This window comes from Phragmites australis, chromosome 8 (genome assembly GCF_958298935.1).
Source record: "Phragmites australis chromosome 8, lpPhrAust1.1, whole genome shotgun sequence".
NCBI classification, from domain to species: Eukaryota; Viridiplantae; Streptophyta; class Magnoliopsida; order Poales; family Poaceae; genus Phragmites; species Phragmites australis.
The window spans coordinates 24410503-24435072 of record NC_084928.1 but is presented as its reverse complement, the minus strand read 5'-3'; the positions used below and the strand labels follow the sequence as shown (position 1 = coordinate 24435072).

The following is a 24570-nucleotide window of genomic DNA, read 5'->3' as shown; positions in this document are numbered from 1 at the left end:
ATTTATATATATTCAACATATATATGTAGTGATGTATATTTGCATCCACAAAAATGTCGCCATGAGGTTAGTAGACAAACATTTCTTTTGCAGTAAGCTAAAAGAATCCAAAATATATAAGCCGAAAAGAATTTAGACGGAAAGGAAAAGAGCAGCTACTGTCATGACAGGACAAAGTTCAGAGGTGCTAAATGAGTTCTTGACTAAATATATAGAGGAATAATTAAGGTACACTGTGCAAGGTATAGTTTGTTCTTTCAATGATCTAGATGTAATTTGGCTATGAGGCTTCCCAAGAGAAAAAGAAAAATATTGGTCAAAAGAATCAGTGATTCTACATGAAATAAACATGTCATGAATTAAAGAACGAATTTAAAATCAAATGTTAATCTTGGAAAGAAATATGTTTCTACTTCCTCAGTGTCCTGAAATGATAACAGTGAGATGTTTTTTTAGAAAATATATTGTTTGGAAATAATGAAGCATTGTGGTAAGTTATGGAAAACATGCATGCTGTAACAAAGGCAAATCATAGAAGCAGATAGCATAGTGAGAAATTATTTTGACAATAATTGATATGTTGTAGGGGAAAAATCATATATTGTTTTTCAGTTCTGTTTGGTTCACAATTGTTAGAAAAATATAGTTGCATTGTCTTTGTAAAATATTGATCAGAAATCATGAAGCATTGTTGTAGCTTATGTAAAACATGTATGATGTAACAAAGGCAAATCATAAAAACAGATAGTATGGTAACAAATTAGTTTGACAATAACTACTAAGTTGCAGGAGAAAAAGGATATATTGATTTCCAGGAGGACACAGGTACATGTCTTCATGAGAATACTGCAATGCTATGTTGCAAAGAATAGTTTGTATCGCCATAGCTAGAAATTTTTGAGTTATAAGAGAAAACAACCCAAAATATATGACTTGCCTTGTTTGCTTCATAATTGTTAGAAGAACATAGTTGTATGGTCTTTTGAAAAATAGTGGTAAGTTATGGAAAATATGTATGCTGTAACAAAGGCAAAGAACAGAAACAGATAGCATAGTGAGAAGCTATTTTGACAATAATTGATATGTTGCAGGGGAAAAACAATATATTGATTTCCAGCGGGACATGGCTACAAAATAATATTACATATATAGATGTATATCTATATTCACAAAAGTGTCTTCATGAGATTAGAAGTCAACCAGTTTTCTCCTGCTATGTTAGATTGCAAAGAACAGTTGTTTGTCCATAGCATGAAATATGTGAGTTATAAGAGAAAAGAACCCAAAATATTTACCTTATTCTATTTGCTTCAGAATTGTTAGAAGGATATAGTTGCCTGGTGTTTTTGGAAAATTTTGATTGGAAATCATGAAGCATTGTGGCATAAACAAAATGCAGCCTTCAAGTTTTGTTTTTTGCGTAGTTCATAACTGTTGGAGAACTCTGTGATAGACAACATTCTTGGTGATCATTCCAGTAGTACCATCCTCATTCTCAATTAGTATTTTTGAGACCTTCTTTTGATGTTACTCTTGAAACAGCTACATAAAGTTGTCCATGTGTAAATACAGGACATTTCAAATATACTCCAACTCTATGAAGTGCTTGGCCGTGGCACTTGTTGATAGTAAGACCATAACAAAGTCTTAGAGGGAATTGGCATTGCGCTAGAGTAAAAGTCCATTTAGAACTATTTTCATGTAGAACAATGCATGGTATACATACATTGAGATCAATATGAGAACCTGTAATAATTTGGGCTTCTATAAGATGTTGTTCTAATCTTGTGACAATTAGTCTGGTTCCATTGCATAGACCTATTGATTGATCAAAGTTTCTTAAAAGCATTACGAGAACTCCTATTTTGAGAGCCAATGCATGTTGAGGAAATTGTTGAGTGATATAGAGTTCAAAAATTCAGGTGGATATAATATTGAGACATCATTAGGTTGTTCAATAGAATTTAAGATACTATCATAGCTGAAATAATATTTGCAATCTCCTAGAACTTTATGCAGCATAAATTCATTGATTTCATCAACTGTTGAATTCAAAGGAGATATCGATGCTCTTTTGCTAGATATTCAACACAATTGAAGTTGGTATTAAATTTATCATAGGTAGCATCTGTTATTGACTCTAGATAGTTGTTATCAGGCTGTAATAAAATATTAGAAGGTAATACTATCCATTTTTCATCTTCATTCTCTGAATCAATTTGTCCTGGTATTTTCCCTTCACCAACATTTAGAAGCCATTCTGCAAAAGTTGCTAGCTTTTGTTTCTCAGCACAATCTAAATCTGGGTTCTGTAATCTCATATTGATTGTATGGTTAAAAACTTTGAACTATCGCCATAATGGTGAACTAACTAAAGATGCACTTATGGCTTCAGCAGATGTTGCTATATTGACTACAGGTAGTACTTGTCTAAAATCTCCTCCCAAAAGGATGTTCATCCCTCCAAAAGGTTTGCTTTTGTTATTAGGATTTTCAATTGAAAGGATATCTCTAAGACTCCGATCTAATGCCTCAAAACAGAATCTATGAGCCATTGATGCCTCATCCCATAATATTAGAGAAGTCTTATTAAGCAATTCGGATAGATTTGAACCTCGTCGTATATTACAGGTGCTTGACTTGCTGGTATCTATCGGAATTTGGAATCTTAAATGAGCTGTTCTACCCCCTGATAGTAACAAAGCAGCAACTGCACTTGAAGCCATAGGTAAAATTATTTTTGCTTGTGATCGTAGCTTGGAGATTATATTGTTCTATAAAAATGTTTTGCCAGTGCCTCCAAAACCTGCCACAAAAACATAAATACATTAGCATCTATTTATTTAATTGGATATTTGCGAGGGTATAGGTCTTTATGTATCAAATATAAGGATCATATATACCTGACACAAAGTAAAGAAATTGTGTATTGTTTTGAATATTTGTCATGACTGAATTTTTTTGTTGTTCGCTGTTAAGGGCTTCATACATCTTATTTGCTTGTTCTTGTAATGTATTTCTATCGTAAGACAATTCCTCTATGATTAATTTGTTTGTAGTAATGCTGGAAGAGGTGACTGCTGGACAAAGATTTCAAACAACTAAAGATAATCCATTCTTTGCGAACATCGAATCTAGTTCTTGTATGAGCAATGCCATGAGTTGTTCAACAGGAATATTGTATGAGCTATTATGCAGTGTTCTTCAGAGTTTATATACAATATCATCAGCCATATGTTTCCAGTATTTATCAAACAGTTGTTGTATATCAGTAATATCACAATAGCTTATAACTATCATGAATAGATGTCTCAACTGAGATGCTGCTGCCCAAACAATTGCTTCTTCAAATAAAATAAACCACTCATTATCATCTCCAAGTAATCCTCGAGCTTTACATGCTTCACGGAATGTGGGATATGTGATATTTTCATAGGTTCGAATATCTTCATAACATGTGGCACCTCGAACTAGCATAAGCAGTACTCGTAAGTAAAATGCCTCTCTGCTTCTACGATGTATAAATCGTAGCCGTCCTATCTTCGGTGTTTTTACACCTCTTTTGGTCCATATTTTCAAATTCGTAATATGTTAGTTCTCTTGCTTCCCTGCTTTGTTGATTAGTAAGAAACCATTGTGTAAGCATGGTCATTTGAGAATTAGGGTTATTTATTATGCCTTGTAGTTTTTGTTCTTCATGACATGTAATAATATTCATACCAGGTAAATGAACATGGAGCCGCTCAACAGCAGGTGTTCTACCATGTATTTCAAATCCAAAAAGCCTTCAAAATGATTCACAAAGCAGATCAATATCGAGATTTTATATATTCAGCTATCTCATCTACTCCATCATTATTATCTGGGTGATCTGTATCTCCATGTGAAGAATCATTGGATAATGAATTGATTAAAGAGACTCGTGCATAATCAGAGCCCTTCATCACATACTTGAATAAGTATTTAATTAAATTAGTTCTGATGCAGACTTCAACATTGATATGGGCTTGATATTTTTTTAAAAGAACCATGTTATATGGTACAACCCAACGGTTGTCCAACTGAATTCCATTCTCTGTTACTATTGTAGATGTATCACGACGTTTGTAGATTGGAAAGCCATCTTGATCACTGAATGTTTCTTGACGGAAGGGTTTTGAGAACCTTTTGCTGCATACACCATTTTTCATGCAAGGGGCATTTGGATTGTGCCTCCCACATGGACCATGAATCATAGATTCTTCTACTAAATGGTAACCCAAAGGATCTGTTTCTTTATTAGGAATTTCAGCACAAACATAAGAATCAATAGAGGACGGTGAATATTCGAACTTTTCATGACTTAGCCATGTTAGAATATGAGAATGTGGTAGACCGCGCTTTTGAAATTCATTTGTATGAACAATTGTAAGGGAAGAATAAAATTATTATTATTTGTTACAGGAAGCATAACCAAGGTAAATAATATAAATATGAGGGCTGCTATATATAAAAAATATTGTAGTATAATGGCCGCATTTGGAAGAAATAGAAGAATATAATTAAAGAGCAAAAAAAATGATTGGAGATAAGTATTACTAGCTAGAGACGGCCCACATATAGTACCATCTTTGAGATTGTCTAATAGCTCATGTACTTTGAGGTGGAAAACCCGAACAATAATATCATTTCGGTCATGTGGTTTTTGGCTCGATTCATACTTAATTGCCTCTATTATTTCAGGCCAATTACTATTGCAAGTATGTGTTATGAAGAGTTGTGGTGCTCCATAGACATGACAGATGGCCATACAATCATGATAATTTTGCACCAGGTATCTTTTAGAGCCAATGAAATTGGAGGGTAATGTACATTTTATCCCAACATCTCTACCTGTTGATGCTCCTCTATTAATAGCTTCAGCAATTGCTTGATAGGTTTTAGACCTTAATTCAGCTTGGTGAAAATAATAAAATGTCAAGCGTTCACTTTCGACGCAAGAATACACATTAACAGAAGCTTTATCAGATAACCAGCCACATCAAGTATAGGAATTTGGGTCATTTTTTGGGTAATGAGCATAATAGGTAAAATATTCTAGCATTGCCACCTCTTGTCTACCAGTTAAAGATTGATTGTTGATTTGTTTATACTTGATACCTAAATGAAAACTTGGTTCACCATATGGAAACAAAAGAGGATATTGTAGTGCCATGAGTGCTGGATGTATAGGATGTATTTGCTTAAATTCACCACTATGACATTCAACAATGATATCAAGTTTAGTTGCACCAATAGAAGCATCGCCTATCATCAATGCAGCTAATTCAGAAGCAATAGGTAAATTGTATTTATCCCCTTGAGTTGTATAACTTTCGATTAGTCTGATTGATATATCTGGTCCTGTCGGCGATAATAAACAATCTCTTGCCATTCTGGATTCTTTCACTAAAGGACTATATGTATCTAGCATCTTTATAATATCTGCTACAATAACTAGATCTAAATCCTTGGATGTTGCATCATTAGTAAATATATTTAGTCTGTTGGCTACTTCATTGTCAGTGTCGTAGATATAAAGCTGAGCATATTGAGGTGGTTCACCATCTTTAGGTAATAAAGATCCTATACGATGATGCACCACACCATTGATACGAAATACATATGGACCATTGCCAGTATTAATGCTTTGATCAACATGAACTCCTATAGAGGTAAAAGCAAATATAGAGTTGTATTGCCTTATATGGCGCATGAACTTATTGCTTCTTGGGCCTCGTCAAACCGAATAAGTTCACTAAGTGGTTCTGGTCTAGGTCTGAAGCATGGTAATGAGACTTTCCCGCTATGACAACACAAATTATATACAATTCTTTTCTGGGCATATGAACTGTTTTTTTCTATACATTCTTGATACCAAAAGATAGCACCACATTTATCACATACATAAGCTGGACCCCATAATAAGATCGATCTTTATATGTCTCTAAATGTATGAAATAAAAATAATAAGAAAGTTATTTTAGATTAAATCTAGTATAATATCGTGTGTTAAAGATTAGATGTTGTAGTTATATTTATTCAATGTATAGGTATAGGATTCCATACCTTTGAGGAAATTTGTGTACTCTCTTGATGATCCAAATGTATCTTGTAATGAATAAAGTGATATACCAGCTGACGAAGCTGTAAAAAATTAGCATAAGTTTAATTAATATATGGAACATTGATGCAGCTAGTAACTTGTTGGTGGAAAAAAAAACTGTATTATTAAAAGGGAAGCAAATTAGTAAACCTTGTCGCTTTAGAGCTTTGAAATGGTTTAAACGTTTTCTCTTTCTTCGATTCTGTGCAGCAATATGTAGTGGCACAATTGAGCAGAAATGATCCCCTGCATTGGTCATAATGATTTTCAATGGGAATTATAACATATATTTATCGAGTGAGTTTCTTATATATATGTGTGAATTTTATTTTGTGTGTGTAGCACTTACTTGTTACTGCATTTCGTGCATCTCTGTGGTCTGGTCGTGCATATGAAATAGAAAGTGGTGCTATACGGGGTTCTGTTTCAAAAATCATGTTAGTATACTATTTCTTTTCTTTTTTTTAAGCTATGTGCAAGAATGAAGCAGGAAAATAATTATTAATGGCCAAACTTACCAATTTCTATGTTAGTGCTTGTTCCAGCTAGGATACTATTTTGATCTGCGCACATACACATGTATGAATGTACCATCATAAGTAGTTTTTTGGTAGAATAGAGTAATCTTGTAAGATAGTTGCTGAAGTTTAGAAGCTGAATAGAGCAATCAAGGGTGATGTTGTAAGGCAGATGCTAGAGTTCAGAAGGAGAGACCATATATATTATTGATCTATGTTAGAGGGTACAAATCATATAAAGAATTTAGTAGCATGTAAAATGTGATCAGGTCATACCTAAGTTGTTAATAGCTGGTACATTCTTTGAAGACGAAACGGAGTAGCTTCGTACATGACTTCGTGTGTGAGGTCTACGACTTGATGACATGTATATAACTAAGTTGCATAGAAGAGAATCATATATACACAATTACTTGGAGCTTAAGTTTGGAATATAAAGAAAATTTTATTATGTTCTGTAATGTTTAAGGTGTGGTTCTTGGTTTTCATACGCACATAACATCTATCAATTATTAAATTAATCATAAATTCTGAACTGTAAACTTCTGTATATGCATAACGAACTGTAAACTTCTGTATATGCATAACATTCATCGAGATTATTTCAAAGTAAAAGAATGTGTATGTGGATATTCTTAGAATAGTGGTCAACAACATATTTTCTGCAAGCGAAAGTTAGAGCGAAGCACAACATACTTTAGCTATGGTCAATCACTTGTACATTTATCATTTAAAAAGAGGCAGCAATCTTTAAATATGTGCATCGTTTATGTAGTGAAATTATTCTAATCAGTATAGGTTTTCATATATATATATATATATATATATAATATTAAGGAATTAACAAAATAAAATAATAAATTATAATATCTATTATGAACATTTTTTGAAAAATGAATTTGCAACTTGTGATGTCCCGGTGGAAAATAGTGGTTACTTTAAGATAGGAAATTCAAATAGATTAATTAGCTACAGAAATTGTATTAATCTGGAACACATAAATATATATCCGTGATATGTTAAATAGCTACTACCTTGATCTTTTTTTTTTCTCTGCCCAACCTTTCTTTTTCTTTTTTCTTGCTTTTGATGCAGCTAAGTTGAAAAGCACATACAAAGATATAATGATATATTATTATTTACTGATAATCTGTACACTCATATGGTGCAGGAATGTTGAAGCAACATGACAGGCATAATGATCAGATGTACCATATAATTAAGATGGGAAATTCAAATAGATTAATTAGTTATAGAAATTGTATTAATCTGGAACACGTAAATATATATTTGTGATACATTAAATAGCTACTACCTTGTACCTTTTTTTTAATCAGTCCAACCTTTCTTTTTCTTTTTTCTTGCTTTTGATGTAGCTAACTTGAAAAGCACCTGCAAAGATATAATGATATGTTATTATTTTCTGATAATCTATACACTCATATGGTGCAGGAATGTTGAAACAACATGACAGGCATAAAGATGTACCATATAAATATTAGCAGGTTTATTTCATTCAAACAGAAGACCTCTGATGGCAAACTGTAAACCAGCTGAAATATGGAAATAATGTTATAAGGAGTACATTTGGTATCTAAAGAACCAACACTTTTTCAGTTGGAAATAAACGATATATGCATGTGTTTCTCTCAGAAATAAAGGACACATGCATTCCAAATGTATTATTAAGTTATATGCCTACTCATTTGCATTTTCATGTTTTCCACATTTTCTACGCTTTAAATCAGCTCCTCCATCTTTCTTCCCTTCCCCATCTCTTGTTTCCCCTCATTCATATGTTCTATGGCCCCGTAGGTGCAGAGCTCGTGTTTGTCCATTCCTACACTCCACGACCACGTCAGTGCAGAGCTCACGCCCTCTCAACTGCGCTCTGCACTTGGCCTGGAGCCACCATCCGAAGCCGCGACCGTCACCACATGAATCAGCAGTGGGGAGGGGAGGCAGGCGAGGCGCGCATGGAAGCTGGGGAGCAGGGCTTCAGAGGAGGCGCTGGCGGCGATACGGAACACTAGCTGACCCGTGCCCCAGGCGGCGTGTTGCCGGGAGAGGCGGTGGGTGGCTCACGGCGGTCGAGGACCGAGGTGGCGCCCGCGCCTATTCCATTGCGAGGAAGGAAAGAAAAGTACACATGTAGAAGCTTCGATGGGGCGTGGCGAAGCTCATCGTGGCCAGGAGGTCGACGCGGGGGCTCCTGATGGTTGGTGCCGGGAGCGACGAAGGCAACCTCCGCCGTCGAAGCCTATTCGATTGCTGGGCTTCAGTGCGGGATGGTCTCGTTGGGGAACCGCGTCGAGCAAGCAGCGAAGGAGCTCTCGCCGCCGACGCCTATTCGATTGCTGAGCTTCGGTGCGGGATGTACTCGCTGGGGAACCGCGTCGAGCAAGCAGCGAAGAAGGAGTTCACGGACACTCTAAGGAAGCGAATAGAAGCTGGGAGCATGGAGATTTTTTCGCTGGTGCCTGGCGTTGGTTGACGGGCTCGCTCGATCTTTCTGGACACTGGTTGGACCGAGCGTTTGCTGGCGGTAGCACTGGCATCGGGGCCCTCCTGGTAGCGGGTGGAGCTGGCAGCACAGGAACCAAACGCACTGAGAGCTCGCCGTTTCTTCCACGCGTAGTATATGATATTGATTGATTGATTCATCTTTTCACAATTTATAATTTATTTTTTATTATCTCTAACTAAAACAAATATGATCCGGCTCACATACGGTTAAAACAATTTTGCTTGAATTGTATGCTGCCATTGTTGCGTAAATTTCTCGCCTACCCGTGTGACATCGTCACAGAGCAAAAGACGAAGCCGCAGCGGTGAAAGCTGAGCATGCGAGTCAGAGACTCAAGATGGCCCCGTGACGAGCGAAATTAAATTCGCACCCACCTCACCTGACCTTCCTCCCTCCCTCCCTCCCAGGTCCTCAAGCCTCGACCAGCCCGCCCTTTCTTCTCTCTCCTCCCGCGCGCAACCCCTACCTCCAGCGCCGCAATGGCAATGGCCTCGTGAGGCTCGGTTTTGTTTCTTGCTTCCTTCATTCACGGCTCCTCGCTGCGGTTGGTCAGGGTGCGGTTCTTGGCGCTCTTGGTTTTTTTTTAGGTCCTGGTTTGCAGAGCACTGTGTTCCTTTGACCTTATTGGGCGATCTTGAGCTAGCTGCTTGTTTCTTGGGTTGATGCGGCGGCGGGTCTTGTGAAGGCCGGGAACGCCGTGGAGGAGGAAGAGGAAGTTGTCCGGTGAGGGGGAGTCCGGAATGGAAGGAGAGGCGGCGGCGGTGGCGCGGACAAGGGTGGTGCGGTGCCCCAAGTGCGACAAGTTCTTGCCGGAGCTACCCATCTACTCCGTCTACGTCTGCGGCGGGTGCGGCGCCACTCTGCAAGGTGCGTGACCGCTATGCTTCGATTTATTTATCTACTGTTTTGCGGTGTACTCGTCATTGATCATAGATTGAGTGAAGAAGGAATGTTTCTGGACATTTTCTTCTTGTTCATCAATTGCATCCTTGTTGGTAAAAGTTGGATTTCTTTTCCCTCCACGCTGGCTAAAAATTTGGCTTAATCCCCTGTTTTTCCATTGGCCAGCTGGGGTGGTGGTTCGTGCGTCCCAAATGGACTTTGCCTTTGGGTGACACTGACACTTGCGAAGGGGAGGATCTAATTTTCGCAAAGTAATCCTCATGTTTTGCAGCAAATTTGGGGGTATTTTGTACAGTTTTATACTTTTAGAACTTTGTTTGATTTGTGTCCCCCCATTTATAAAGAAACAAATGTTTGTTTTGGGGCTACTTCATCCTCATTTTTTCCCGTGTTACATGGTAATGCGAGGTAATGTTTACTCCATTTTTTAGGAATAAATGTAAAACTTCAGAATTTTTAAGAAATGTTTAATCAATTTTTTACGGAGAAATGTAAAGTTCTGTTTTTTCTAGGAAATGTTTACTCCATTTTATAGGAGCAAATGTAAACTTATGAATTATTTAAATAAACGGTTACCCCATTTCTTAGAAACAAATTAACCTTCTGTTTTCTTAGGAAATGTTTGCTTTATTTTTAGGATCAAATGTAAACTTCTGAACATTTTTGGGAATGCTTACTCCATTTTTTATGAACAAATGTATACCTCTGTTTGTTTTTAGGAAATGTCTACTTCATTTTAGGAGCAAATTAAACTTCTGAATATTTTAAGAAATGCTTGCTCCACTTTTTAAAAGCAAGTGTAGACTTCTGAATTTTTAAGAAATGCTTACTCCATTTTTTGCGAACAAATGTAAACTTCTGACTTTTTTTAGTAAATGTTTACTCCATTTTGTAGGAGCCAATGTAAACTTCTGAATGTTTAAGAAATGCCTACTCCATCTTTTATGAGGAAATGTAACCTTCTGTTTTTTTATGAAATGATTACTCCACTTTTAGGAGCAAATGTTAAATTAATCCATTTTTATGAGCAATTCTAAACTTATGGGTTTTTTTAAGAAATGCTTACTCCATTTTTTATGAACAAATGTAACCTCCTGTTTTTTTGTGGAAATGTTTACTCCATTTTTTATGAGAAAATGTAAACTTCTGATTGTTTTAGAAACAACTGGAACTTCTGAATTCGATTTGAATTGGAACAAATGTAACTCCCGATCAAGTTATGTTCTGAATTTTTTTAACCCTCTTTGAGAAGCATATTATCGTCCTTTGGATTTGAATTGGAAGAATCATGTCTCCATTTTCTTGTGCAAGAAAAATTGAAGCTGAAAACTCTAGTATGTGCCTTGTTCTTGATGGCGATATGGCTGTGGCATGTGCATGAAGACTCTGTCTTATTAGGTTGTCTGCAGTTATCCTTATGAATTCTTAAATAGATCGCATGGGGCTTAATAATACATAATGTTGAATTTGACCTATATATTTTAAACTATTTGGTTACGTGATTTTTATATCCAATATATGTCTTGTCATTAGTTATTAGTTTTGGATCCTAGCTTGTTATGGTCGGCAAGACTTACAGCCGCCGCAGGCAGCAGCAGCAGCAGCCAGCCTAGAGTCCTAGTTGGTTTAGGTTTGTTTAGACAGAAAGATCAGAGTCCTACTCGGTTTGGTTTGTTTAGATGGAAGGTTCAGATTTGAGTTAGGAAAGATAGAGATTGAGGAAATAGATATACTGAATTAAGGAAGGAGATTGAGTTAGTTTAGGAAAGAGTCGATTGGGCTGTCCTATATATATACCGTGTTGCTATCCTGTGCCTATGCGCAGCGTATGTGCAGCATGCGTACAGGCACAGAATAGCAACTCACGAGTTGCAACTCGCCGTATATTGTATTGTAACTGCCCACTGACCCAACACGCTCCCCTCCACCTAACCCGTGGGCCCACTGGATGACCTAACACGTTCCCACATCGTGAGCAGCGATTTGCAGCTAGTTACAACTACGTGTATAGATGAGTTACAATATGTAGTATAGAGTGATTGCAACTATAGATAGAGCGGTTACAACTATTAGTTGCAACCACAGACAGAGCGGTTACAACTATATGCATGTTGTAACTAGATTGTCTATAATGTTGTAAGTGTAGTATTCATCATATTGTAACTGTTTTTAGTTGCATGATGCAATTAATTTGATTTTATTTTTTCATGTTGCAACTGTACTGTTTGACCATGTTGCAACTGTACTGTTTAATATGTTGCAACTAAAGAGTTCACCATGTTGTAACTAAAGTGCCTACCACCACCAGAGAACACTGCAATTCACCATGTTGTAACTGTGATATTCACCATATTGTAACTATATGAACGTAACTTCTTTATGATTCTAAAACTTCATCAAAATATAGTATTGATGGATCTTATTTTGCTAAGCACATTTTTTTCCAACAATATGCATCAAACGGATCGAGAATTGGATCTGTGGTTTTAGAATATTGCATTTTAACGATTCGAATCAATAAAAGATTCTTCGCATGCAACACACTGGCGGGTGGATGATGGGTGACGTGGCACAAGCTGGTTAGTCGGCTCATGTTGTTTGGTGCATGTTGGAGGCCGAGTTGTAATTGGTCTATGTAACAAGTTGTAACTCGCAATTCTTCGGATTGTAACTGGCGGTTGCGGGATGTGCGCAGCGCGAATGGTAGCTACGTATAGGCGCAGAATAACCTCGCCGTATTTATACACACACACATGTAATTGAATAAAGCAAGTAGAGAACTATCAATGTATCTATCATCTCTCACGATTCTCTCTCTCTCTTCCCTCTCCCTCACGTCAGTTCTGTCTTCCCCATCTACCCTTTGTTCTTCTTTTCTGTGAGCATCAAGAGGGTGATCATGGCACCAACTCGTCGCCAGTTCAAGCCTAGGATGAAGGCTGTGCATAGCTACAACCTCAGGAGGGTTGATCCTATCAATTTGGTATCAGAGATGCCAGGTCCCGATTCCACTGAGGGCGCTAGCTCTCAGGTTGTCAAGACCATGACCAAGATGATGGTTGATCTGCAGAAGACCATGCAAACATAGTTCAATGACTTCGCGCAGCAAATGGTTGCCATGTCCTCGCAACTTTCGGTGGTCGACAAGCGCTCGCACGAGATTGCAAGTCAGCTGACAGCACTCCAAATCAGCACTTCATCCAGTGCAACAACACCTGTGATGTCCCTTCTGGTGCTCACGAGCGATGCTGTTGGTATCCTGCCATGCCACTCCCCAATTACCACCCACCACCACCATCCAACACATCCAGTTTCCTCACTCACCATCACCCATCCCCACTTTTCCGCCTTTGCAATTTCCACCTGTTTCGCAGGTCAGTAGCGCCATGGACCACGATCATACAGGCGACAACACCGGTGGTCCTCATTTTCATGAGCTTGAGTTCCTGACCTTGGATGACAAGGAGGATCCGCTCGAGTGGCTGAATCGCTGCGAACAGTTCTTCCGCAGCCAACACACAATGGAGAGCAACAATGTCTGGTTGGCAGCCTATCACCTCACCAGCAACTCCCAACATTGGTACTACATGCTGGAACACGACAACAGCACGCCCTCCTGGGTGCATTTCAAGGAGTAATGCCACATTCGCTTTGGACCACCACTACAGAGCAATCCTCTGGGTGAACTGGCGCGCTTGCCCTTTACTACCAGGGCTGGCTCTGACATTTCGGTGGCCCAGGGTGAGATTAAAAATAAGCCCCTCATTAAATATAAATTTCAAAATATTTATATAGCATAGTGGCTCAAAGCAATAGTGTTATATTTTTTATATCAAACAAATAGCAGTTGCATGTATCATATGGAAAAAATAGTATACCTCAGTACACAATAACATAAACAGAGAAAATAAGATGCAGACGAGACATATGACTATATGAGAGGGTAAAGTGAAGACATACTTCTCAATCAAGCCTCTGTATTTGTCAGCACCAAGATTAGTAATCACAACTCCATCACCCGACTTGAAAACATAAGCCAACTTATCATAAATCTAAAATAAATATAAAAATATGATTATACATGTTAGATACAATGAATGTAGCTAAGCTTACAAAAGTAAAATAGCATATGAATGCAACTTTACCTGTGGAGATCATCTGAAACAATTTCTTCTAACATTTACAGAAGTGAAGTCACTAATGATGGTATCAATATCAATCTCATCTAGCAAATTCTTCTCAATGCATAAGGTCGCCAAACCATTCGTTCTTGAGACATTACTGATCTCAAATAGTTCTTCAATAACTTCAACTTTGAAAAGCTTCTTTTAGCCTATGCTACAGTCACAGGTACAGTAAATAAGATTCGATAAGCAATAGAAATATTAGGGTAGCAGTCCACTTCTCTAACAAATTCAAAAAGCTCCATAGCAGACATTGTTCTATCCGGCAAAGTCAATTGCATAACCCTTAATTCAGATATTAGATCATTTAACTCCACATCAAATGAACCATGTAGATAGAAAGTTTTTGTAAATTTATTGTAGCAATCTGTTAGTTCAATATTATTTAGGGACTTCAAGGCGTTTGAACTCAGTAAAAACCCAAATATACCTTTAAACACTTTGAGTTCTTCAAATCTACTTTTCAATGAAGTTGTTGCCATATCAACCATGACCAAAAAGTAATTAACTTCAAAGGCCTTCTCAGCTTGCAATATTTCTTCATTGCAATCAATTTCATCAAATTGTTTCTTCCTAAGAGCACGACGTTTTATTGGAAACGATGGCTCAACACCCATTTCAGATGCAAGGTCTTTGGCAATGTTCAAACTAGATGCACACCCTTCATTTCTATACTTCTCAAAGTATTGAATCATACCTTCAATTTGGTGTAACGCAGAGTCGATGCATATGGATGATGATTGCAACTTTTTGCTCACAGTATTTATAGCAAATAAAAAGTCATACCAAATAACCATACAAAGTATAAACTCAAAGCTACCAAGAACATTGAATAATTTTTTTGCATCACTCTTGTCCTTGGGTTCGGTATCACAAGCTTGATGTAACTCAGACAAAGCTGACCTTAGATGAGAAGCTTGATATCTAATTGCTTTAACACTGTTGATTCGACTCTCCCAACGGGTATTGCTCAATGATTTCACAGTTAAACTTGGAATATGGTCAAGCAAAACTTTTCATCTTTTGGTAGAACAAAAAAATAATTCATATATTCGTTGCACAATACCGAAAAATGAAATAGCTTTAACACATGATTTTGCCATGTCACAAAGAGTAAGATTAAGACTGTGGCAAGTATATGGTATATACAAAGCTCTTGGATTGATATCAAGCAACCTTTTTTTACCCTCTGGTGTTTTCCTTTCATATTTGAACCGTTGTCGTAACCTTGACCCCTTATATCACCAATATTAAGACCAAATGACTTCATGGACTCAAGCAATACATTAAAAAATCCCAAACTAGATGTGTCATCCACCTTCAAGAACTCCAGAAAGTACTCCTCAATTTTTGTTTTTCTCTTAGACATATTAACACATCGAACTATCAAAGCCATTTGTTCTTCATGACTCACATCAGGGGTACAATCAAGGATAATGGAGAAATATTTGGCCTTTTTGACAATTTTTAAGATAGTATTTGTAATATTGGAAGTCAAAAGAGAAATCAACTCATTCTGAATTTTGTGACTGAGATAATGATAATGAATTTTATTGTTTTGAATACGCCTAAGGTGGTTTTGCATTACCAAATCAAATTCTGCAATCATCTCAACACAAGCTAAGAAGTTACCATTGTTATCATTGTAAAGCTGCTCACTGGATCCTCTAAAAACCAAATTTCGTTTACCAAGATATTTCACAATGACAACTATTTAAAACAAAACTTGCTTCAATCGTTCTTTCTCCTTTGTGATTTTCTGTTGGAAATCTTTGTCAATTGTTTTATTTTTGTTCAATCTAGTACTTAATTCATTCCAAGAGTTCATGCTAGTAATATGCTCGACACTAGTTTCATGTTCTTTGAGCATTTCGCTGAGATGCCTCCAATATCTAAATCCATTATCTCCTAATGAACTCTTGCTATTGTTATATTTGAAAATCTTACAACAGAAGCAAAACACTTTGTCAATATGGTTAGAATAAACCAACCATTTTCTGTCATGTATCTCTCCATTGCTCATTATTCTAGAATAATGAGCATACGAAAAATGTCTTGAGTTACCATCTAAAGGGAATTTAAGATTTTCTTCTCTTATAGGTCCCTTCTCAACTAATACGTCCCTTGCTTTGTTATCAAGATTACCCTAATTTCTTGGATCATAAATATCCATAGAAAAAATTGGTTGTACATCAACACTAGCAGATGAATTAAATATACGCTCATGATTACTCACATTGTTATCATCCCCATTGGTGTCAATATTTTCTTCTGTAGGGCATTGGTCTTCTGAATTCCCATTAGGTTGTTCCTCCACAACAACTATCGCCAACTCATCCTGGTTCCTTGAACTGCTCGTATTACTCTTAAAAAATTTATCAATGGCTCCCTTTTGTGATTCTACCAACTCATCTACTTGTTTTCTTTTTTTTTTGGCTGCCAGATGCATACTTTTTAGAAGACATTATTCAAGAACATGCTGAAAATTAAAAAAAATAATGCATTAGCGGTTGAAATACTAAAAGGATCACCAATTAGACGACTAAGACGAGTTATTGTCTCACTAATTAGGCCAAGTCGCCGTCTCACCGTTGTCACCAATCACCAATTCGTCGACTAAGACGAGCCACCGTCTCCCCGCTAAAAATTGAAACAAATTAACAATTGATATGCATACTTTAGGAATCAGGAGGAGGAAGAACCGAAGAAGACAAAAATTGATCACGGACAGACGGACTCACCAGTCACCACCATGGTCTGCTAATGGTCCACGGCAGTCGCCAGTCGGCACTCGGCAGTCGGCAGACCGTAGACGCCAGACGGCAGAACCGCAGCAGCCAGCAGGCCTGGTCGGCTGGGTAGTCGGTAGACACTAGATGGTAGCACCGCAGTCCGCAGCAGGCCTGGTCGGTTGGGCAGGCGGCAGCGTGCGCCAGTGAGCGGCGCGCCAGGGACCCGCAGGTCGCAGCACCCGCTGACGCTGGCGCTCGGGCCTCGGCGCTGAGTCGCTGATGCTCGGGTTCGTTGCCTCGTCGAAAGCTTTCCGGTCGGCGAGGCCGATACCGATTGGGTTGGGCGCGCGACCGGTGAATCCCGTGATCGCGTCGGCGTCGAGGCGGTAGAGGCGTAGAGCAGTCGAAGAGTCACGCCGCAACATGTCCACTCGCCCAGACCTAATTTTTTCAATTTGCTTTTTGGTCGGACAGAACACATACACAATATATATATACATATGGGGGCCTCTGGGTTTTGGGGGCCCGGGGTGGCCATCTCGCTGGCCCCCCCCCTCACGGGCCTACCCTGTTTCCTACCACCGTTGAGGCCTACCAAGAGAAATTCCACGCGCTCCTTTGTCTCACATACCCTCTATCTGCGACACAACAAGTATAGTTGTTTACTGCAGGGTTGCTGGATCGCGTTCGCATCGATGTCGAGCTTCAAGACCCGACGGATTTCCAGGTGGAAATGTGTTCGGTTCGCACGTATGAACACCGCGCCCAGGCTACGGATGGCTCCGCTGCGACATTGCGTCCATTAGAACACACAGTAGGACAGCCATCGGCGCCAAGTCTGATGGCGCCAAAACCATCTAGAGAGCAGGCACAAAGCACCTGTGCAACCATGAGACCTTCACCGCCGCGACCCTCCTGTCGCTTGTCCTTGGCCAAATTGGTTGAATGGCGGAAGCAAGGGTTGTGTTACAATTGCGATGAGCAACATGTGCGGGGTCACCATTGTACACGCCTCTTCTACATTGAGGGGACCGACTATGACCATGAAGTTGGGCCAGATGATGTTGGCTGAAGGAGGAACTTGCCAACCCTGGTTTAGGTTTGTTTAGATGGAAAGATTAGAGTCCTAGTCGGTTTGGTTTGTTTAGATGGAAGGTTCGGATTTGAGTTAGGGAAGATAGAGATTGAGGAAAGAAATATATTGGATTAGGGAAGGAGATTTAGTTAGTTTAGGTAAGAGTCCATTGGGTTGTCCTATATTTTTAGAAAAAGGATAAAGTTCCGGCCTTTTGCATCCTAGGATGTATTATCTGGCACATAACCTATGACTAAACCGCTGGCCATTTTTGACAAAAAGCTCCATAGCCGCCATATCCAAATCATGGCAAGCTAGTCTGATATCTTCCCTTTTGTCATTCTTTTGTAGCAATCTCCAAACTCCGCTGTCCTATATATATATATATATATATATATATATAATAAAGCAAGCAGAGAATATCAGTCTATCTATCCTCTCTCACGATTCTCTCTCTGTGTTCCCTGTCTCTCTCACGTCAGTTCTGTCTTCCTCATCTACCCTCTGTTCTTTGCCGTGAGCATCAGGAGGGTGATCACGGCACCAACTCATCGCCAGTTCAAGCCTGGGCCGAAGGTTGTGCATAACTACAACCTCAGGAGGGCCAACCCTATCATAGCTGCATTTTAGTCTCCGGTTGTACTTTTCAAGGTTTCTTTTGAGGTCAATGGGGAGCCAAAGCAGTGCTATTGGTGCTAGTCTAGCAGAACCGGTCTTCTTTGGCACATTGTTGTGAGCTCCTTGTTAAATATCATAATATGACTTGGTACTTGGTAATCTTTAGCCTCCTTTTTTAACGGCTAATTAAGCTCTGTGGTAATCTGAATCTGAAAATAACATCTTTCCCTGCTGAAAATTTTTGCAGCAAAGAAGAATTCAACCCAATCTTCACATGACCCAGACAATAGAAATGTGAGATACCTTGAAGTACTGGAGTGTGTTCCAGAGGCATCTGAAACAATGCCTGGCTCTAGCACCGCTGATAGATCAGAAACCAACAAAATGGCAGATGTACATAGTAAATCAGTTTACAGACGTCATGCCAATATCTGGACTGGGCCAAGTGCCACAAATCTGAACACTGCTGTTAGAGATAATGGCAGGGAGGCAAAGTACCGGCACATTCGCGATTGGGAGAGTGGAGAAATGGGACAATCATTGAGAGTAAGAGACATATCCCCAAGGTCTCCAATAGATGGCATTCGAACCAATGCTTATTGTGGAGAAGGCCTTGTTGACTGCCATTTGAAGCCGGGGTGCAGATATTCCAATAGGGAACACTCTGATGAAAGAACCTTGGATGGTCCAAGCAGAGTCAGGGGCCTTGAGAAAGACCGTGCTGAGATCTTGAGGATGCTTGATGAGTTGAGGGACCAGGTGCAGAAATCCTGCGATATAACTGATCGGCCAATTGGAAGTGCTCCAACCAATAGAGCAGCAGATGGCCCGAGTTCATATGATACTTGTGACCAGTTGAGTCAATTGAGGCATGATGTGCCTCAATCGCATCGGAAAAGTTCACGTCAATCTCCATTGTTGAATGTGCAAAGTCCTAGCATTCCTGATTATGCTGCATTGCCTGCACAACAAGATCGTCGTGGATATGCAGAGCCCATTGCACATGCAAGAGCCTCTAGCTATCCAGCCAGCCTCTATCCATGGAGAAATTTCGATAATTATTTCTTTGGACACGATGATCCTGATCCTCTCCTCCCTTGCCGCCATGATGGTTTCTGTCACCAGGCTGCTTGTTCTTGCTTGCACTGTTGCCACCAAGAATTCTTGCCTGTACAGGGGAATCACCTGGGCTTCAATGATCAAAGGGCACCATATCTTATGAATAGTTATGGGGCCTATCCTGTGGAAAGTCCCTTGTTTGGTCAGCAAAGATATAGTACAAGAGGCACTGGTACTACCTTGCAGCAGAATCACACAAGGGCCAATGTAAGCAAGAAGCCCACACAGACTTGCGAGCCAGTTGCAGGTGGTGCTCCTTTCACCATATGTTACAATTGCTATGAAGTGCTGCAGCTACCAAAGAAACAATCCTTGTCAGGGAAGGAGTATAAATTGTGGTGTGGATCATGCTCGCATGCAATTGTAGTCAAGTTTGATGGAAGCAGGCTCGATGTATCAGAGTTTCCTTTAGGTACACATTTATCTGCTGGACAGCAAAATATCATCGACAGTGGCATGGGGACCAATGAGCAAACTGCAGATGAGAGGTCCGTTCCAGCTTATTGTTTTTCTGATGGAAGCCATACATCTCAAGAAAAAGATCTGCACTCAAATTTGAGTGAGTCAGAGAACAACCATAACCATCTAGGAACTAATTCTGAGTACACTTCCCAGTCCAGGGATCTTCCTTCTGAAGTCAACGTGGTTTCCCATGTACCAAGTTTACCACATCGTGATCATTGTGGATTCTCTCCATCTGAGTATTCTGAAGTAGGAAGTAGAAGTACCCATTCTGAACCTGAAAAGATTATACTGTTATCTGAAAGTTGCAAGAAAAACTCGATTAAAGATGTATGTGTAGCAAATGAGAAGCAGTCGTCAGACATTGAGTTTGATTATCCTGAATGCACACAAGGTGCATTAAATGTGCAACAAGATGCTGGCCACACTGGAGTAACAAAGGCTAGCCATTCATTTCTCACCAATCTGATAAAAAAGAGCTTCAAAATTAATAATGGAATGCACAATCGAAGAGCAAGAGTTTATGTAAATGGCTTTCCTATCTCTGATCGTGAGGTCAAAAAGGCAGAGAAGCAAGCTGGAGCAATCTGTCCTGGTGATTATTGGTAAATTTCTCATGCTGCTATCTATATTTAGTTTTTGTGTTATGAATTTTACATTTAACCTGTTCTTCACTAACCTTAAAAGCTATACCTCAGACACAAAAAAAAAAAAATTCTAATGTGATTTTACTTAGGTATGACTATCGTGCTGGCTTCTGGGGTGTTATGGGACGGCCCTGCTTTGGCATGATACCTGTAAGAGCAGCTGTCATGGATTTTGTGCATTTACTCATTGTGATGATCAAAGCTCTAAGTGGACCTTTTGCTTGCAGCCTTATATTCCAGAGTTTAATTACCCCATGCCCAAGAACTGTGCTGGTGGAAACACTGGCATATTTGTTAATGGGAGAGAACTTCACCAGAAGGATTTGGATTTACTTGTGGCTCGAGGACTCTCTGATTCCCCTGGAAGATCTTATACAGTGGAAAATTCTGGGAAAGTTTCAGATGAAGCAACAGGTGAAGAGCTTTATGGCCTTGGCAAACTTGCACCAACGTAAGTATCTTTTCTTTGTCACTAAAATTCTGTGAAGAAAATTAATCCATATTTGTTACATGTGGAAGCAAATATTATCAATACTACACTAGTACAATCTTGCTGTGATACCTCTTATCTTCCTGCAGTGATATAACTTGAATCTAGGATCATATTTTTGCAGAATAATCTAGGGTCGTATAAAATCTATTATCAAGGAATCTTGTTGGACGGATACAATAATCTAAGCTTGTTGGGAGTATGCTAATATATTGTGCTTCCCATGAACTGCTTTTTTAGTCTCTGCCGTCAGATATACTGATATATAGAACTTCTCGAGTTGCTGAATACGCTTCAAATGCCATATAATAATCATTGAAATATTGTAATCCTGCCAGTTAAATGTCAATTAATAGCCCAAAAAGATTTTTTTTCTTCTTTTGAGTAGCTTTCAGAAATTACATATGGTGGGAAAGAAAAAGCATGCCTCATGTCTTAACTACACAACAAGATCTAAGGGTCAGGTATCTGGTAACACCATCTCTTTGAATTTGATACTGCTACGATGTCTAAAAAATTTACAAGAATCAGCATAGTAAAATAACAAAATCTGTCTTGCTAGATGGGTTATAGATCTCATTCTAAAAATGTTGCCCTAATTCATTTGACTTTTCTTAATATTGAATACATTGCATTTTTCCAGTTTAACATGTAGTGCTTGACACCATGGTTTTTAAGGTGGTAAGGTGAGGCGTGACGAGCCAACCCCTTCCAATTGCCTAGGCGACACCTAGGTGCTCATGAGGCGAGGCAAGACGACGCCAGACCAGCCTAAGAAACAGCAAACCAGAGGCAGAGAGGAGGAAAGAAAAAGAAAAAGAAAAAAGAGGAAAGGGAAAGGGGAATGGAGGAGAGGTCGGCACAGCCCACATGTGCTTCCCCTCCCATAAATATCCCCTCCTAGGTCGATGCGGAGCTGCTTCTCTCTCTCGCAGCTCCACTTCTCTCGCCCGCCTCCCCTTCTTTATCTCTCAATTGCGCTGCCAGCCCACCACTCCTTTGCCCTCTCGCTCCCCTGCCCCTCATTGCGGGGCCCCTCAGATTGACAATCGCCTCCGCCCTCTTCCAGATCGGCCGCCGCCGCATCTAACCTGAGTTCTGCACAGGCCACCAGCGCTGAAGCCGGCGAGGATGGGGGAGGCGACGGCTGCTGGCATTGCTGGCCGGTTCCCCTCCCGTTTTCCCTCTCTTTCCCTCCCTCCCTCTCTTTCGATGCTTTTCTGGCAAGGCAACGGGGACGCCCAGATTTTCTGAGCACCTTGTCGCCTAGGTGACACCTTAAAAATCATGCTTGACACTAAACTAGAATTGTTTACAAATGATACGACAGCATTGTCATCTATAAAGTGCCAGATGAGATCATATATTGCACAGTTAGTAGAGTAGGATTTTCAACTAAAGAAAAGCAGAGCAGGTTTTTACAACTGCCAGTAAGCAGAATTTTGGAAATCTTTAAATATTTTCCATCAAATCAAACGCTACATATTTGGCGATTCATGTGTGTATGATGTTGCCAAGATGGTTTGTATCATTGGTTGCTTTTAGGTACTCTAAATATTCTTTTTCATTCATGGTTACTCTAAATCCTGACTGTACAACATATTAGTTACTCTTAAGGATGTATGTTCTATTTGTTAAGACTAATTTGCTTATGCTGTCGCGAAAACTTCTTTATGTAGCGTGATAACAGGATTCTCATTTTCAGAAATAGTTTCAGAAATAGTCGTGCTCTTTCTTCAATTGCTGTATTGTTTTTTCTGCCATGGACCACACCAATATTTTTTGCTGAACAGGCCCTGCTAACTGAATGTATATGCTTGTTCTTTCGATCGTGCAGTGTTGAGAAAATGGGGCGTGGATTTGGCATGCGAGTCCCAAGAGTCATCCAGTGACAGGTCAGCACAGCACTAGAATTCAGAAGCTGGGGTGTAAATAGATAGAAATGTTTGAAGTCTACTTTAGATTATTCCAGTTGTGAGGCTAGTTTCATGTTCTTTCTTTTTTCTTGCTTGTATTCCCCCTTAACACGAGGCCTAATTCAGTAATATGGAGGTATTCTTGTATAATTTTCTAATGCATTGGTTTTACCTGGTAAATGCTCCTGTCAATGGAGAACTTTTCCCTTTTCTTTTACATGTTGATGCATCATGCGAGAACAATTTGAAGCAATTATGAAATATATCAAATTTGATCCTGCTACATTGTTTCATATTGAACTAACTAGTCATGATTAGTTTCAACAGCAACTGTATCCTTAGTACACGTGAAATTGAGGAATTGATCATTCATATCAAGCAATCTTAGTCTCAAACGGGTGTCTCGGTGTAGTGTGCCTCTCGTGGTGTGTACGCCCATTTGACGTCCTTATAATGACAAAAATGATTGATCATATACATTTAGGAAGAAAAAAAAATATAGCCTATAGAAGTCAAGTACTCATTTCTTTTTAAGACACTGTTTGGATTTAGGAATTTCGTATGAAAATCAAAGAAAACATCACTTCCTGCAGGAGTTGTGATTTCATTTCGTGTTCCCCATTTCAAGTGCCTCATATATATGTATAGGCACTAAGCGCTCTCACACAGCCAATGCAACATCAGTACAATAAGTGCCTTGGCTCTTATCTATGCAATACTCAATTAGGACGCTGTTAACATCCGGACGTCCGATCCGAGGGCTAGCACCCGGACAATTAGTTACCACATGATTATAGGAGCAGAGAGCATCGTACTGTCTGATTCCTTGAGCTCGAACATGCAAAAAAGAAAAGTCCCACCACAACATACGCGGCTGTTTCTGCAACATATCGTGGAAAATCTTCTTCGTCCTTAAGGGTTCGATTCACAATCCACAAGGAAAAACCCCACCACAACATAAGCGGTTGCATAGGCAATAAGTAAATCAGCCTTGTGCAACAAACACCATACCAAAGTAGATGAAACATGTAAAAAGTAATACTGCAACATTAAAAATTAACAAGTGCAACAAAATTTTGTTTTTCCTGCAACGAAATCTTGGAGATCTCATTGCAACATCCAGAGTGAGCAGAACTAACATTTACAAAAGGAGGTGCCACACCGAAGACAAGATAATTTTTTTTAAAACAAATCAAAACCAAAATTTGCGTTGCTTTTATGAATATATATCCATAGATATTACTAGTCAAAGTTA

The 24570-nt window shown here is 39.2% G+C and overlaps 2 protein-coding genes across 6 annotated transcripts; one reads left to right on the top strand and one right to left on the bottom strand.

Annotated features, from left to right (window-relative positions):
* Positions 1 to 1904: 1904 nt before the first annotated feature.
* Positions 1905 to 7184, bottom strand: LOC133925897 (uncharacterized). Of its 2 annotated transcripts, XM_062371641.1 has the most exons (6): positions 6919 to 7184; positions 6643 to 6687; positions 6474 to 6545; positions 6275 to 6370; positions 6088 to 6165; positions 1905 to 2806 (listed from the first exon to the last, which is right to left on the bottom strand). In XM_062371641.1, exons 1-6 carry the CDS (start codon positions 7007 to 7009, stop codon positions 2775 to 2777), a joined length of 414 nt encoding a protein of 137 aa, XP_062227625.1. In that variant the 5' UTR covers positions 7010 to 7184; the 3' UTR covers positions 1905 to 2774. The 2 variants fall into 2 exon arrangements, with proteins under 2 accessions (XP_062227625.1, XP_062227624.1); XM_062371640.1 differs by lacking the exon at positions 1905 to 2806 and having other exon boundaries at positions 5939 to 6165.
* Positions 7185 to 9446: 2262 nt separating this feature from the next.
* LOC133926827 (uncharacterized) lies at positions 9447 to 23532 on the top strand. 4 transcript variants are annotated; one of them, XM_062372952.1, is made up of 6 exons: positions 9447 to 9662; positions 9757 to 10036; positions 18929 to 20867; positions 20999 to 21059; positions 21137 to 21360; positions 23237 to 23532. In XM_062372952.1, the coding sequence occupies exons 2-6, from the start codon at positions 9910 to 9912 to the stop codon at positions 23289 to 23291; spliced, it is 2406 nt and encodes an 801-aa protein (XP_062228936.1). In that variant the 5' UTR covers positions 9447 to 9662; positions 9757 to 9909; the 3' UTR covers positions 23292 to 23532. The 4 variants fall into 4 exon arrangements, with proteins under 4 accessions (XP_062228936.1, XP_062228938.1, XP_062228937.1 ...); XM_062372954.1 differs by having other exon boundaries at positions 9447 to 9723; positions 9855 to 10036; XM_062372953.1 differs by having other exon boundaries at positions 9447 to 9723; positions 9813 to 10036.
* Positions 23533 to 24570: the final 1038 nt, after the last annotated feature.

Bases quoted from the DNA above. Each gene is read 5' to 3' on its own strand.
- LOC133925897 (XM_062371640.1), bottom strand. From the start codon at position 7,009: ATGTCATCAAGTCGTAGACCTCACACACGAAGTCATGTACGAAGCTAC. The intron at 6,546-6,642 runs GTAAGTTTGGCC...TTTTTGAAACAG, and splicing joins AAGCACTAACATAGAAATTG to AACCCCGTATAGCACCACTT. The intron at 6,371-6,473 runs GTAAGTGCTACA...TGACCAATGCAG, and splicing joins TGCACGAAATGCAGTAACAA to GGGATCATTTCTGCTCAATT.
- LOC133926827 (XM_062372952.1), top strand. From the start codon at position 9,910: ATGGAAGGAGAGGCGGCGGCGGTGGCGCGGACAAGGGTGGTGCGGTGC. The intron at 10,037-18,928 runs GTGCGTGACCGC...AAATTTTTGCAG, and splicing joins GTGCGGCGCCACTCTGCAAG to CAAAGAAGAATTCAACCCAA. The intron at 21,060-21,136 runs GTAAGAGCAGCT...TTTTGCTTGCAG, and splicing joins CCTGCTTTGGCATGATACCT to CCTTATATTCCAGAGTTTAA.